The 12,402-nt window shown below is 37.4% G+C and overlaps 2 protein-coding genes across 3 annotated transcripts in view; both read left to right on the forward strand.

Annotated features, from left to right (window-relative positions):
- The first annotated feature begins 1,693 nt into the window (after window positions 1-1,693).
- LOC144629851 (uncharacterized) lies at window positions 1,694-5,951 on the forward strand. 2 transcript variants are annotated; one of them, XM_078488075.1, is made up of 3 exons: window positions 1,694-2,059; window positions 4,939-5,736; window positions 5,845-5,951. In XM_078488075.1, the coding sequence occupies exons 1-2, from the start codon at window positions 1,721-1,723 to the stop codon at window positions 5,698-5,700; spliced, it is 1,101 nt and encodes a 366-aa protein (XP_078344201.1). In that variant the 5' UTR covers window positions 1,694-1,720; the 3' UTR covers window positions 5,701-5,736; window positions 5,845-5,951. The 2 variants fall into 2 exon arrangements, with proteins under 2 accessions (XP_078344201.1, XP_078344200.1); XM_078488074.1 differs by having other exon boundaries at window positions 4,939-5,942.
- Window positions 5,952-7,660: 1,709 nt separating this feature from the next.
- Window positions 7,661-12,402, forward strand: part of LOC144629942 (zinc finger protein 330 homolog) — a 6,399-nt gene continuing 1,657 nt past the window's right edge. The window contains exons 1-8 of the mRNA XM_078488200.1: window positions 7,661-7,834; window positions 7,962-7,981; window positions 9,028-9,098; window positions 9,392-9,471; window positions 9,711-9,837; window positions 10,268-10,372; window positions 11,092-11,138; window positions 12,398-12,402. The exon at window positions 12,398-12,402 is cut by the window's right edge and continues 113 nt beyond it. Of these exons, the coding sequence (XP_078344326.1) occupies window positions 7,718-7,834; window positions 7,962-7,981; window positions 9,028-9,098; window positions 9,392-9,471; window positions 9,711-9,837; window positions 10,268-10,372; window positions 11,092-11,138; window positions 12,398-12,402 (572 nt within the window). The 5' untranslated portion in view covers window positions 7,661-7,717. The remainder of the gene's footprint in view (window positions 7,835-7,961; window positions 7,982-9,027; window positions 9,099-9,391; window positions 9,472-9,710; window positions 9,838-10,267; window positions 10,373-11,091; window positions 11,139-12,397) is intronic.

A 12,402-nucleotide genomic window follows, 5' to 3' on the forward strand; every position in this document is an offset into this window, starting at 1 on the left:
GTTTTATCACGAGCACTGACCGCCCGAACAGTATATATAATGGTAATCTTTGCGCGTATTTACTTGCAACTCTCGCGTATCCTTGTCGCATTTCTGACGTGTACACTGTTTCAAATAAATACATGTTTTGACCACCGATTCCACTCATGAACATGGAGCATGACAGAGAAATTTAGATATCGTTTCTTTTTGTGGTGTTAAAGAGGACCCTATGTGAAGCTAGAGTGATGTAATTACGCTTGTGAATATTTACACAACCTGCAAAACGCGTGAACAATACGTTGGATTTAATATCATTTAATATCATTTAATATCATTTAATATCCCCCATCATTTAATACCAATTCCATGAAACTTTCGACATCTTACAGAGGGGCAGTGCTCTGGAACCTTTTACCGGGAGAGTGTCACGAGGCGATGTCCCTCAGGAGTTTTGTGACAATGATCAACAAGTCGAACATAATTAAAAATATCAATTTTAACAATCTCTATTGTAAGAGTTCTTAGCGCTTTTTATCTTTTTATCATTGTAACAATTTTAGCAATTTTTCTATTTTTAGCAATTAGTTTAGCGTTTTCTACCTCAATATAGTTTTAATGTTTTTATCCACTAGTATTAATGTTTTATTTACACACGACCCCACAAGCTATGTAGCTTTTTATCCCATCGTGTCTAAATAAAGGTTTTGTTTTGTATTGTATTGTATTGTATTGGAAGTGTCACTTGAAAGACAAGTCAAAATCGCCCTGTGTGGAAACTCAGTGACTGTTAAGGGTTAAAATATAAAAATACAAGGAACGTTTTGTATTAAAACTCTTAAAAATGCTGTTAAAAGCGATCCTGACACCGGATAATCAGTTTTTCCAGGCGAGCTCTGAGTTAATACTCACGAAATATGAAAAGATTTTAATCACCTAATTATACCAAAGAGCCGGCATATATCGCGATACACTTATGATCAAGTTAGGTCGATATGAGCAAATGTCTTGTGACATTAGATCATACCCGACATAAATATCAAATTACATAGAACATGTTTCTATGAAGAAGGACGAAATTTACTTTCACTTACAGTTTTTTTATCATTGCTACCAATTCTTGCCACGAGCCAATATTAGGCAAACATCCACCGCAAAAAGACTATCATAGAATTTATGATCTTTGTGTGCTGCTGATGAAATTGATCTCTGATGTAAATTAATTTCCGTTATGATATTGCAACTACACTGTTTTTTATGTGAGAATTTTTTTATAAGAATGTTAAGGCTGAAATTTGCGAAATTTTAAGAATATTTTGAGAAGCTGAGATTTTGAAAAGAATCATGGTAATTTTGTGTGTTTAAAATTTGTAAAATACAAATTATATTATACAATTAAATGTTTGTTACTAAACCGTATAAAATTCTTCCTTTCCCTAAACGGCAAAACTAGCCAATAAAACGATAAATACCTGCACTAGCCAAATGTTCGATGCTAGTGATAGTTTGATGAACGGTACACGTAATACACATCTATGGTATACTGTACAAAAGACATGAACTAAACATATAATTTAAGAATATTCACAAGAATATTTTTAGTCTAACATCGGCAGAAAATTAAGAATATCTAGCGTGGGCCTGAAAAACAATTTTTTTATAAAAAGAAAAGAGTGTAATCGAAATGTTATTTTTTCACTTTTCTCTTAGTTGCCGACTGGACTGCAATCCAGCGCCTATCATGAGGTGTGCACATGTGAGACGATACCTCCTGTATTTAGCAGGTTTAGCGCTAATTATAGCATTTTCATCTTCTCTTATGATGATGGGCTACATTCATGGCTCAACTTTACCTACAGTCACGCTACAAAGCAATCAAAAGAACGAAAGCTTTCCAATAAGCTTAGACAAGAAAACACAAGAAGACAAACCCATCCCAGTCTTAAAGACCGACTTCAATGACTTGGGAAATCGTAAGAAACGAGTGTTGCTATTGGTTACTGTTGGCAGTGCACCACAAAGATCTGACAGAAGACAGGCAATAAGGGCCACATGGTGGAAGCACTGTAAACACAGTCAGGTAAATAACATTTATTTTAAAGGGTGTGTTGAATGTAGGCAGTTGGAAGGGCGCGAATTCTGAGGTGTAGGCCCGATTCCTGGCGCAATCATCAGAGATAAAGAGTGTATACCCACTTAAAGGGAGGTGCATGCGAAAGCCCCCCTTTACCAATTGAGACAAAGGGAAACTCAGCCCAATTCTCTTATCCTTGGTTTTCATAAATCTTACATCTTAAACTTTTTCCGTAGCCTGTGAGTGAACAGCACCAACAGCTTTAAACTCAGGGCTCTTCCCAGCGCCAATTATTAGCCTTTAGCATAACCCAGCTGCCGTCTATTGGCAAAACGCGCGATCTGATTGGCTACACAGGTGCTTTCTATTGATCGTTAGACGGCTCTTGGTGCGCGCGCTCATTTTTTTTTGCGGAATTTTACCAACAAAACATTCAAATAATCAACTCTAGCTATATTTTGTGTTTAATAGATCGGCAGCTGGGTTATGCTAAAACAATTAGACTGCTCGCTTTCGGTTTCTACCGGCTTTTGATAGTTGACTCGGGGCTTCGCCCCTCGCCAACTATCAGCCGATAGAAACCTCGTGCTTGCCGTCTAATTGTTAAATAGACCTCGAGCTTGGGCTGTCTTTAAAACAGGGAATGGGGAATCGGGGAATGGGGAATGAGGAATGGGGAATGGGCTGGGGAATCTTTAAACTGAGGAATCTTTAAAAGCGGGAATCTTTAAAACGGGGAATCTTTAAAAGCGGGAATCTTTAAAACGGGGAATCTTTAAAAGCGGGAATCCTTAAAATGGGGAATCTTTAAAAAGACGTCTGACAGAAATCGGTGGTTTAATTTGACAAATTTTAACTCGGTGCGCGAATGTCTCTCGCTTCGCGCCGAACACAGCGTACCGTAGTTTACAAAGGTACTTGATGGTCGACTTTTTCCGCCTGAAATTGTTCACAGAAACTTCTAAAATTCATTCAGTTTATGTACAGCAAGTCGGCCAAAATACTGAGCGAAAAATAAAGGAGAAAAATTTAACCAAAAGTAACTTAATGCAACCAAAATTCAAGGCCAAAAACCAGATAACGGCACTTTATAGACTTTATAGCGCGAGCTTCGAAATTTACGGGCCGGGAATAAACAGATATAAACAAACAGAATTAAAACACTTACATCAAGCTGCCTTTACCGGCATTATTCTAACATGCTAGCCATTTTACAGGAAATGGCGCAAGAATTTTACAGGAAATGTCGCAACGGTCAAGTTTAAACTTTATTTATCACAGATTGTATATCTGTCACTTTGTTCTACACGTTGGTGAGTTTTCACGATTAGAAAACCCCTCGACGTCGCTTGACGATGAAAAAATAAACGAAAATACGGTATTGCTATTCGCCCACGAATAAATTTTAACCTACATTTTATCCGGACTTGTTCTTTGTGACCACTTTCTGCAAGATGTCGTGACCCTTCGCCGATATGTACTGTAGTTTATTTCAGCGTTTACAGACGTAGATTAACTTCCATTAGTGAATTTTCGAACTCTATTCCAATCATTGTCGAGTCGTGAAAAATATAAAATAAAATATTAATATGGCGGAACTGAACTTCCGACCTGGAAAACCACATGATTGGCGGGAATTTGAGCTGCACTGAGTTGGGTTTGTCACGTACGCATCAAATTCAAAACTTTTTCGATGAATCGTCTGGTCATTTTTGCAGCTCCAGCAATGTTTATTTTTCAACACTGATTCACCTCTATGGGCTACTGTACATAATGCCGGTAAAGGCAGCTTGATGTAAGTGTTTTAATTCTGTTTGCTTATATATCTGTTTATTCCCGGCCCGTAAATTTCGAAGCTCGCGCTTATAAAGTGCCGTTATCTGGTTTTTGGCCTCGAATTTTGGTTGAATAAAGTTACTTTTGGTTAAATTTTTCTCCTTTATTTTTCGCTCAGTATTTTGGTCGACTTGCTGTACATAAACTGAATGAATTTTAGAAGTTTCTGTGAACAATTTCAAGCGGAAAAAGTCGACCATCAAGTACCTTTGTAAACTACGGTACGCTGTGTTCGGCGCGAAGCGAGAGATCTTCGCGCACCGAGTTAAAATTTGTCAATTAAACCACCGATTTCTGTCAGACGTCTTTTTAAAGATTCCCCATTTTAAAGATTCCCGCTTTTAAAGATTCCCCGTTTTAAAGATTCCCGCTTTTAAAGATTCCCCATTTTAAAGATTCCCGCTTTTAAAGATTCCCCGTTTTAAAGATTCCCGCTTTTAAAGATTCCCGCTTTTAAAGATTCCCGCTTTTAAAGATTCCCCGTTTTAAAGATTCCCGCTTTTAAAGATTCCCCATTTTAAAGATTCCCGCTTTTAAAGATTCCCCGTTTTAAAGATTCCCCAGCCCATTCCCCATTCCTCATTCCCCATTCCCCGATTCCCCATTCCCTGTTTTAAAGATAGCCTCGAGCTTGCCATCTAATTATTAAATAGTGCGTTGCGCCATGTTTCGACCTAAACGCGAGCACTCTAAACCAACGTAAAGATCTTTAGTTGCTTCTATGACAGTTAATGAAAACTACTCCTAGAGCGGTTTTCACTTGAATGTCGAAAGTAATTCGCGTTTGCTTTGGTTTTGCATTACTACGCTTTGAGATTGGTTTAAATCCTCGCGCCACTTTCTCAGCTACTCAGAAGTAAAACCAAAACCAATCGTGACGTCGCTCGCGCACGTTTTCCCGCGCTTCGTGCCGGCTGCATGTATTTGCTTCGAGTTTTAATTGGTTTCCTAGATTGTCTGTTTTCTTTGTGATTGGCTAGAGTGATTACTTTGGTTTTGGTTTTACAAACTGCTCTAACTACTACTGCGTTTTGATTTAATTTAAACAGGTCAAATGCGTCTTCGTTACTGATGGTATCATTTCGGACCCTGATCAACGCGCCCTTGTGGTACAAGAAAAAAAGCACTATAATGATCTGGAATTTCTACCGGTCGCTGGAGGCTTGGTATTCGGACAACGATTTCTCAATCAGATCAAATGGGCTACGGCCAAATTTGACTTTCAGTATCTTCTTAAGATCGATGATGACTATTTCTTATGTCTGAAGAGACTTCTATCGGAGCTTCCGCTGCGACCGAAGAATGACCTTGTATGGGGGCATTTCCATTGCGAGGCTGGTATCACCTGGGCTGATGAAGCGTTCGTGATCTTCTCAAAAGATGTGATCGACAAATTCCTGGCACAAGATAAGAATAAGATGTTATGTCATCCATTCGGTGATCAAACATTTCATCTGTGGCTGAATGACATGAATAAAGTGTACTTCCATGACGTGAGACTACATCACGATCCACCGGCTTCGTTTTTGCCAGTATTTGAAAATCTAACAAATGTGTGTGACTCGTACATTGGAATACACGGCACTTATGAAAAGAAGATGAGAGAATTCGGGCTTAATTCTAACGATAGTGAAAAAGTTCTAGATTCGCCGACTATACCCAGCTTTTCGTCATTTTGTGGTACTATGAGTTTTGACCACACTGTGTTTGCTGCACCGTATTACCATGAACCTAAGCCTTGCATAGACAACCCCATTTGGATTAAATCAACGGGAATGTATATGTTCGGTCGTGAAAAGCAAGGGGGTTGACAAAGGGTGGGAACCAGGGAGTAAACGGGGAGCAAGGTCTACGGGAGAGAGAACTCGGGATACGGGTTTCCCATGGGGATGGGAACCGGGAGAAGGAGGGGCTGTTGATAAGGTGCGGGAACCAGGGAGTAAATGGGGAGCAAGGTCTACGAGAGAGAGAACTCGGGATACGGGGTTCCCATGGCTACGCGAACCAAAAAAATTAAAGAAACTCGCAACTTTGACTAATATTTTGAAATAGGAAAAGTAATACAAAAAAGCAGTAATAAATAAATAAACAAAAATAAATAAATAAATAAATATATAAAATAAAAATGAAATCAAATTAAATTTGAAAAAACAGTGGACTCTAAAATTTATTCATCATATTTCACACCTTTACTTTTAGTATAAATTGTCTTTTCCGTTACATTTTTTACTTGATATTGGTGCGAAGATGACACTGAAACATCGCTCTATTTTTCGCTCATTTTATTGAAAAATGAAATATTATATAGAACATTCTTGACATCAGTTTACGTTCATTGCATCTTGTTTATAATACATTACATTGTTATCCATCCCTTTACTTACTTTACTTTGCATTCCGTTTAATGAACGACTTTTAAACAATTTATTAATTGCATTACATTAGAATTACAATAACAGACAAAGAAATTACAATATTGAACAAGCAATTTTAAACTACATATTTATTATTAGACTTGTCTACGTTACAATTAAAAAAGTCTAAAAAAATATTTAAAGATCTTTTGTAAGCTTTCTATCTTTTTCACTTTTGTACTTCTTTTTTTACTGTTTACTTTTAAGTTCTTTTGTTTTTAATGTAAATTGTTATAAAAAAGGGTAAATAAAGGTGGTTGTTGTTAACTTTAAACAGTGCAAATGTCAAACAGTCAATAGCAAATGTATGTAAGTGGTTACAAGCATTTTGTTGGTAAACACAATAAAGAAAACATCCAATAACCAGCGTTACACAAGACTTGTTGTCTATCTTATACCATTTACGTCTTTAACATTTAATAAGGGGGTCAATAATGTCTTTTAAATTTTAAAAAATGTCATAATATCATTCTGTTTCCCAGTTTTCTTTCTGACAAACAAATTAGCAGCACGTTTGTCTTAGGCCCGGTTCAGACGCCGAATTTAATTTGAATTTTGGACCGACCCAAATAAACAAAAGTACGCCTGTTGATTCAGACGCCGTTCCACGGGCCTTCCTAAAACACTCTCCATGACCCATGCTTTCTGAGTTCAACTGCTTGCACATGAAACGTTCGGCGTCTGAACCAAAGCCGTTCCAAAGTCAAAATTCCCGGCCAAGCCAGGCGGAAAGAACGGCTGAGCCGTTCCATATTAAAAAAGCCGTTCTCAATTGATTAAGACGCTGAAGTTTTTATGTACTTCATTCCAGGTATTAGGCTCTGCTCATGAAAACCCGGCGTCTAAACCGGGCCTTAGTTTTGAAGGATTAGGTCTACTACACTCCAGAGACTGGTGTCAAAAGTTCCAAAAATAACAGCCCACTTTTTTTATGTGTTCTGTACTGTCAAATAAACTTGTTGCTTATAGCGTCCCCTTAAACATATCAGATAGAATCTGGTCAGACACCTCCCCTTGGACGTCATTTCCCAGCATTCAAACGCACTGCACGGGTGCGGTCCCGCCAAAATTGCTGGATTAAAATGTCTCGAATTTATGCCGCTTATGATGATGCTTGTGTCGTAGGTCTGAGCGCAACCTGAGATCATGCCCTCCCTCCCTACGTATCACTCCTTTCGAAAAAGAACGCCTGATCGCAGGTAAGTCTGAGCGTTAATCAGCAGATTCTGTTTCCCTTGTAAGTCTCCTGTAATTTCCACCCTGCGCTACGCCTTGACCCTACGCCTGACTTGTGGTCAGCGGATTTCACGCAATCGCCCCAGACTCCTCTCCCGATTCGAGCGCCTGTTCGTTTACTTCCTCACGTTTGTTAAAGACTAGAAAATCGTGGAACACGACAAACATTAACAACAAAATGCCGAAGAAAAAGACAGGGGCTCGAAAAAAGGCTGAAAAGCAGAAGGAACGTCAACGAGGAATAAGAGAAGCTCGAGACAGACCTATAACTGAGTATTTCTGTAATGTAACAATGGTATGTTTTGGCCTCTTCTTGGTGAGATGCTTTCCTGAGCTTATATTGCTAGAGTATAAGCTTATTTCTGTTTTATCGTACGAAGGAATGAGTCACTAATGTCTTTGCTTTCTCTGTTTGTATTCAGGAATGTGATAAGTGTAAAAGGTAAGCCCGATACTTTTAAAAACAGCATTTATAATTAAAAAATATTAAATATTGATGAAATCATTTTCTTCTATCTAGCTTGGATACATGTGATCAGAATTATTTTTTTTACAGGAATATCAGTAAGCGCTGTTTATGAGAAGAAACAAACTGATCGCCAAATGTTCACCAAAGGAAATAAAATTGGCCAACATTTATGCAGCCTAAAATATCAGTTGTCTCTTAATCCTGCCACCCAATCCCTGGGCAAGAGATCTCTATGGTTTGGGTCAAGGGATGAGGGCATGACCGACATTTCAGTTTAACATGGCTGTAAATGATTACTATCTAAAGTATCTCAAAAAAGTGGCTATAATTACGTAGGTGGGTACCAACAATGACTGAAGTAGGGGGAAACCTCTATTATAGGTACCTACACAGTCTTGTCAGTTTGAAGTCTGGAGAAATGTACTAATGCAATTAAAGCAGCATGATGCTGGCAGAATTCCTTCTCACAATGTGTGTTTTACCTAACCCAAAGTAATGATCGTCTAAAAGTAGTAATCTCCCAAATGAAGCAGTACAAAAAGGGTGCTAAATTCGAAAGTAATGGGTCTTTCGGAATTTAAAAGAATTATAATATGACATTTGTCATATTACTTTTCTCATGCTAGGCCATGTAAGACAAAATAAAAATTTTGTCCCAAAAAAGATTGGAAACCATTGTCAAGAGTAAGTGTAGATGCCAAGCTAAAAAACAGAACTTATAAAGAACACCTTGGTTGCAGCTGCAGATATCTCCTTGTAAAGTAGATAAAAATTTCTACCCACCCCAGCCTAGGCAATGACTTACTATCAAAGCAAACAATGTCATAACAGCAGCAGCTTAAATATTTAAGTTTGTCATGAGTAAATTTCCTGTAGTCTCTCAGTTAAAGTTTTCATTTATGATATCAGGATAAAGTTTTTATCCATAAAATGGTTCCTTGTGAAGTGAAATTCTGTTTGTGTTGTGATGCCTCCTAAATACATGTACATAATTATACAACATTAATTTCCTTTTTCAGACGACAGAAAAACAGAGCATTTTGCTACTTCTGCTCCTCAGTTCAAAAGTTACCTATGTGTGGAAATTGTGGTGAGTTAAATGCAACATTTTGGTTTGAATTTTGATGGAGACATAAAACAGCTTAAACTCCAATATCCCTTTACATGGCACATACTTTTGAATGTGTGAATTATACATGTAGTATCAGTCCTGAAGGAAAATGCTTGCTTATTACTTTCCCTTGTGACAATTAATTTGTATTAATGTTAATCTTAAGATTTTTAGTTCAAACATACACAACTGTTGCTGTAAACTGTTTAGCTCAATGATTGATATTAACATAACTTTCAATGTTTAAAGTGGAATAATTTCTTTTTCTCTAGGAAAAACAAAGTGCATGTCAAAAACTGGTGACTGTGTTGTGAAACATGGAACAAATTTTACAACTGGTTTTGGGATGGTGGTGAGTGTTCTATATTGATGGAAATATAGATTCTCCTTAGAAATTCTCATAGGTCTCTTCTATTGTTAGTTGGGAGATTTTGCTGGTAGATCAAGAAAATATCTGTCAGTTGTTGATTTTTTCTTTGTTTTCACCTCTTGTCTGCAGGACAGTAATGTAACAGGATATTAAATGTTGATTAGCTGACATTTGTGAATGAGAAGGGCTAAAATTGTCATGTTTTATTATACTATTTATAGGGAGCCATTTGTGATTTTTGTGAGGCATTTATCTGTCACAGCAAAAAGTGCTTAACAACTCACGCTTGTGAATGTGCTCTCAGAGACGGTGAATGCATCGAGTGTGACCGAGGAGTGTGGGATCATGGTATGTACAACCCTATCTGTTGGAAATGCTTGGTAGTGTGTTCATATCTCATAATTAACCAAACTTACTGCAAGATCCAGGACTGAAATTCACTTTTTTAAAAAACCTAAATTTTATATGACATTATTGAAATGCATGTGGACCAAATGCTGACCCTCTATCTACATGAACCACCTACCTGACCCATCCAGTTTGAATTCATGGGAATATAATCCTACACGCAACTCTCTACTCAGTAATTTTGATGAATGTGCCTTAAGAGTATAATGGACATGTAGTTCAATAATTCTCCGGCTGTGAATTGTTGTTAATTGGTGACTATCACCAAGTGATCATGAAGATTTTATAACAGTTTTGAAATTTGTTACTCTTGTGTGTAAAGGCTTTAATTTTACCAAAATTATGTTACATGTTATGCTGTTTTCCACAGGTGGCCGTATATTTGTGTGCTCGTTCTGCACATCCTTCTTGTGTGAAGACGACCAGTTTGAACATCAAGCCAAATGTCAGGTGCTAGAATCTGAGACATTAAAATGTAAGTTAATCAGATGAGTTGCACGTATCTTTTATGGTTAGCTCATATTTACAGTTTTTGAGCCAGAATGCATGGGGGTTGACTATAAATGATTAGAGAGCTAGGTGAGACTCACATTCAGCTTGATGGCTAGTATCTAAAGAAGTCCTGCTTCATTAAAGAGAATATAGAAATGATATGTATATGTGCATATCATGATAAGAAGAAAGCTAAAATTAAAGATAAAAATGTTATTATTGAGTAGCATTATAGGCACATAATGCATACAGGGAGTATAGCTTTACATACACAACCTTGTTCCCAGGGTCTCATACCAGGGCTGCAAATAATTTTTTTCACTTGAAAGGACATATGTCCTACTAAGACACAAAATTGTGGTTGAACAGATTTTAAGTCAATGTTGCCGTAAAATAATTTACGATCAAAAAATTGTCCGAATAATATGTCTGACCACACTTGGGATTTCGTCGGACATAAGCAAATTTTGGTCAGCCAATGTCTGCTGACCAACTGTTATTTGCAGCCCTGCATACTCCTCAGGAGAGGAAGAAGAGAGAACCTGGGAATGTGTTTTCTGCACACAATGCATACTTGTGATGCTATAGAATTATTATGTCTCATTGTACATCACTCATGGTACATATACCGGTAGCTTTTTTGTGCAGTATGCTAACTTTTCTGATCTGAGTAGGCATTTCATTGGTTTTCCTTTTTCCTAGGTGGTTCCTGTAACAAGTTAGGTCAATACTCATGTCTAAAGTGTAAGGTAAATATTGTTTACAGTTAATGCCACCAGGAAGTTGGGGAATTTTAATTAAAGTTGGACAAAAAACAAGTACCAGAATAATTTAAATCCTATTGCATTATTTTTTACCCTTTTTAAAAGATAGAGATGTAAGTAATAATATGTGATAACACCAACAATAATTTCTTATCAGAGCCTGAAAATGAATTTCAAAGTTCATAAGAACCATGTAAACTATAGGTAAGATGTCATGTGTAGCTATTTTGTAAAATTGTCTTTTAAGCGGTTCACTGGAATTCAGTGGAACTTCGAAATTTGTTTTCGATGTTTGGTGTTATTGGAATTGATTTCTTTTGATAAGATATTTGAAACGGTAACACAGATCCGAAGAAGTTTGTTATAAAATGTAAATAATTTTGGTACAGATTCAGCAGATTCTATTTTTATTAACACTTGCTTGTATTTCACTGAGGAATGCTTACAAGTGTAAGGCATAGTGATGTAAGAGTTGGTGCCTTCTGCTCCAAAGTTTGAAAGTTCTAACTTCATGAAGTCTTCATGTCAAAATATTGTTGGACAAGACAACATTGCATGAACCTGCCAAGTCACTAAACATTAAATGTTATATAAACCAGTGTTAGGCTTCAGTGTATGATTTCCTGTAAAAATGTGTTTCTAAACAGCTCTTAAATATTCAAAGTCCACTTTATTTTTTTTATATGTACCCTTACTCATTTACGGTTTGTAATAAGTCCCCCCCCCCACCCCTCATGAAAAGGTCTTGTAAAGAAATAATGCACTCAGGGACCTAACAGAGCTTTTGCGGCATGTGGCAGTAACAGCATTGGCAGCATGTAGCATGTGAGAAATGCAGTGACCTAATAGTTAGTGTGTTGGACTCCAGATCGAGCGGTGTGGGTTCAAGCACTGGCTGGGGTCATTGTGTTGTGTTCTTGAGCAGGACTCTTTACTCTCAGGACTCTTTACTCTCAATCAGGTGTAAAAATGGATACTGGTGAATTTAATGTAGCCTGTGTCGCAGCCGGACGTCACAAAACCTCGATATAGTCCAGGGCTTAGTTCGTCTGCAACGCAGGCTAATTTAATGCTGAGGCTACAGAAACCAGGATAAGCTTCAGCCTGATGGGCCACAAGGATTGAATGTAGACTTAACCTTTCATTTGCCCTCATTGCCCTTGTCCCGTTTATTCACTGATAGGAAACTGGCGCTTGTACTCTCATTAGTCACACTCCTTTGTAATGTACTCGTCTCCTTATAGATATG

This window comes from Oculina patagonica, chromosome 11, assembly GCF_052425735.1.
Source record: "Oculina patagonica isolate OP01 chromosome 11, crgOcupat, whole genome shotgun sequence".
Lineage (NCBI taxonomy): Eukaryota > Metazoa > Cnidaria > Anthozoa > Scleractinia > Oculinidae > Oculina > Oculina patagonica.

What these genes read in the sequence shown, in the direction of transcription:
- LOC144629851 (XM_078488075.1), top strand. Translation starts at nt 1,721, where the DNA reads ATGAGGTGTGCACATGTGAGACGATACCTCCTGTATTTAGCAGGTTTA. An exon ending in AGCACTGTAAACACAGTCAG is followed by an intron (nt 2,060 to 4,938) that starts GTAAATAACATT and finishes TAATTTAAACAG; the next exon opens with GTCAAATGCGTCTTCGTTAC.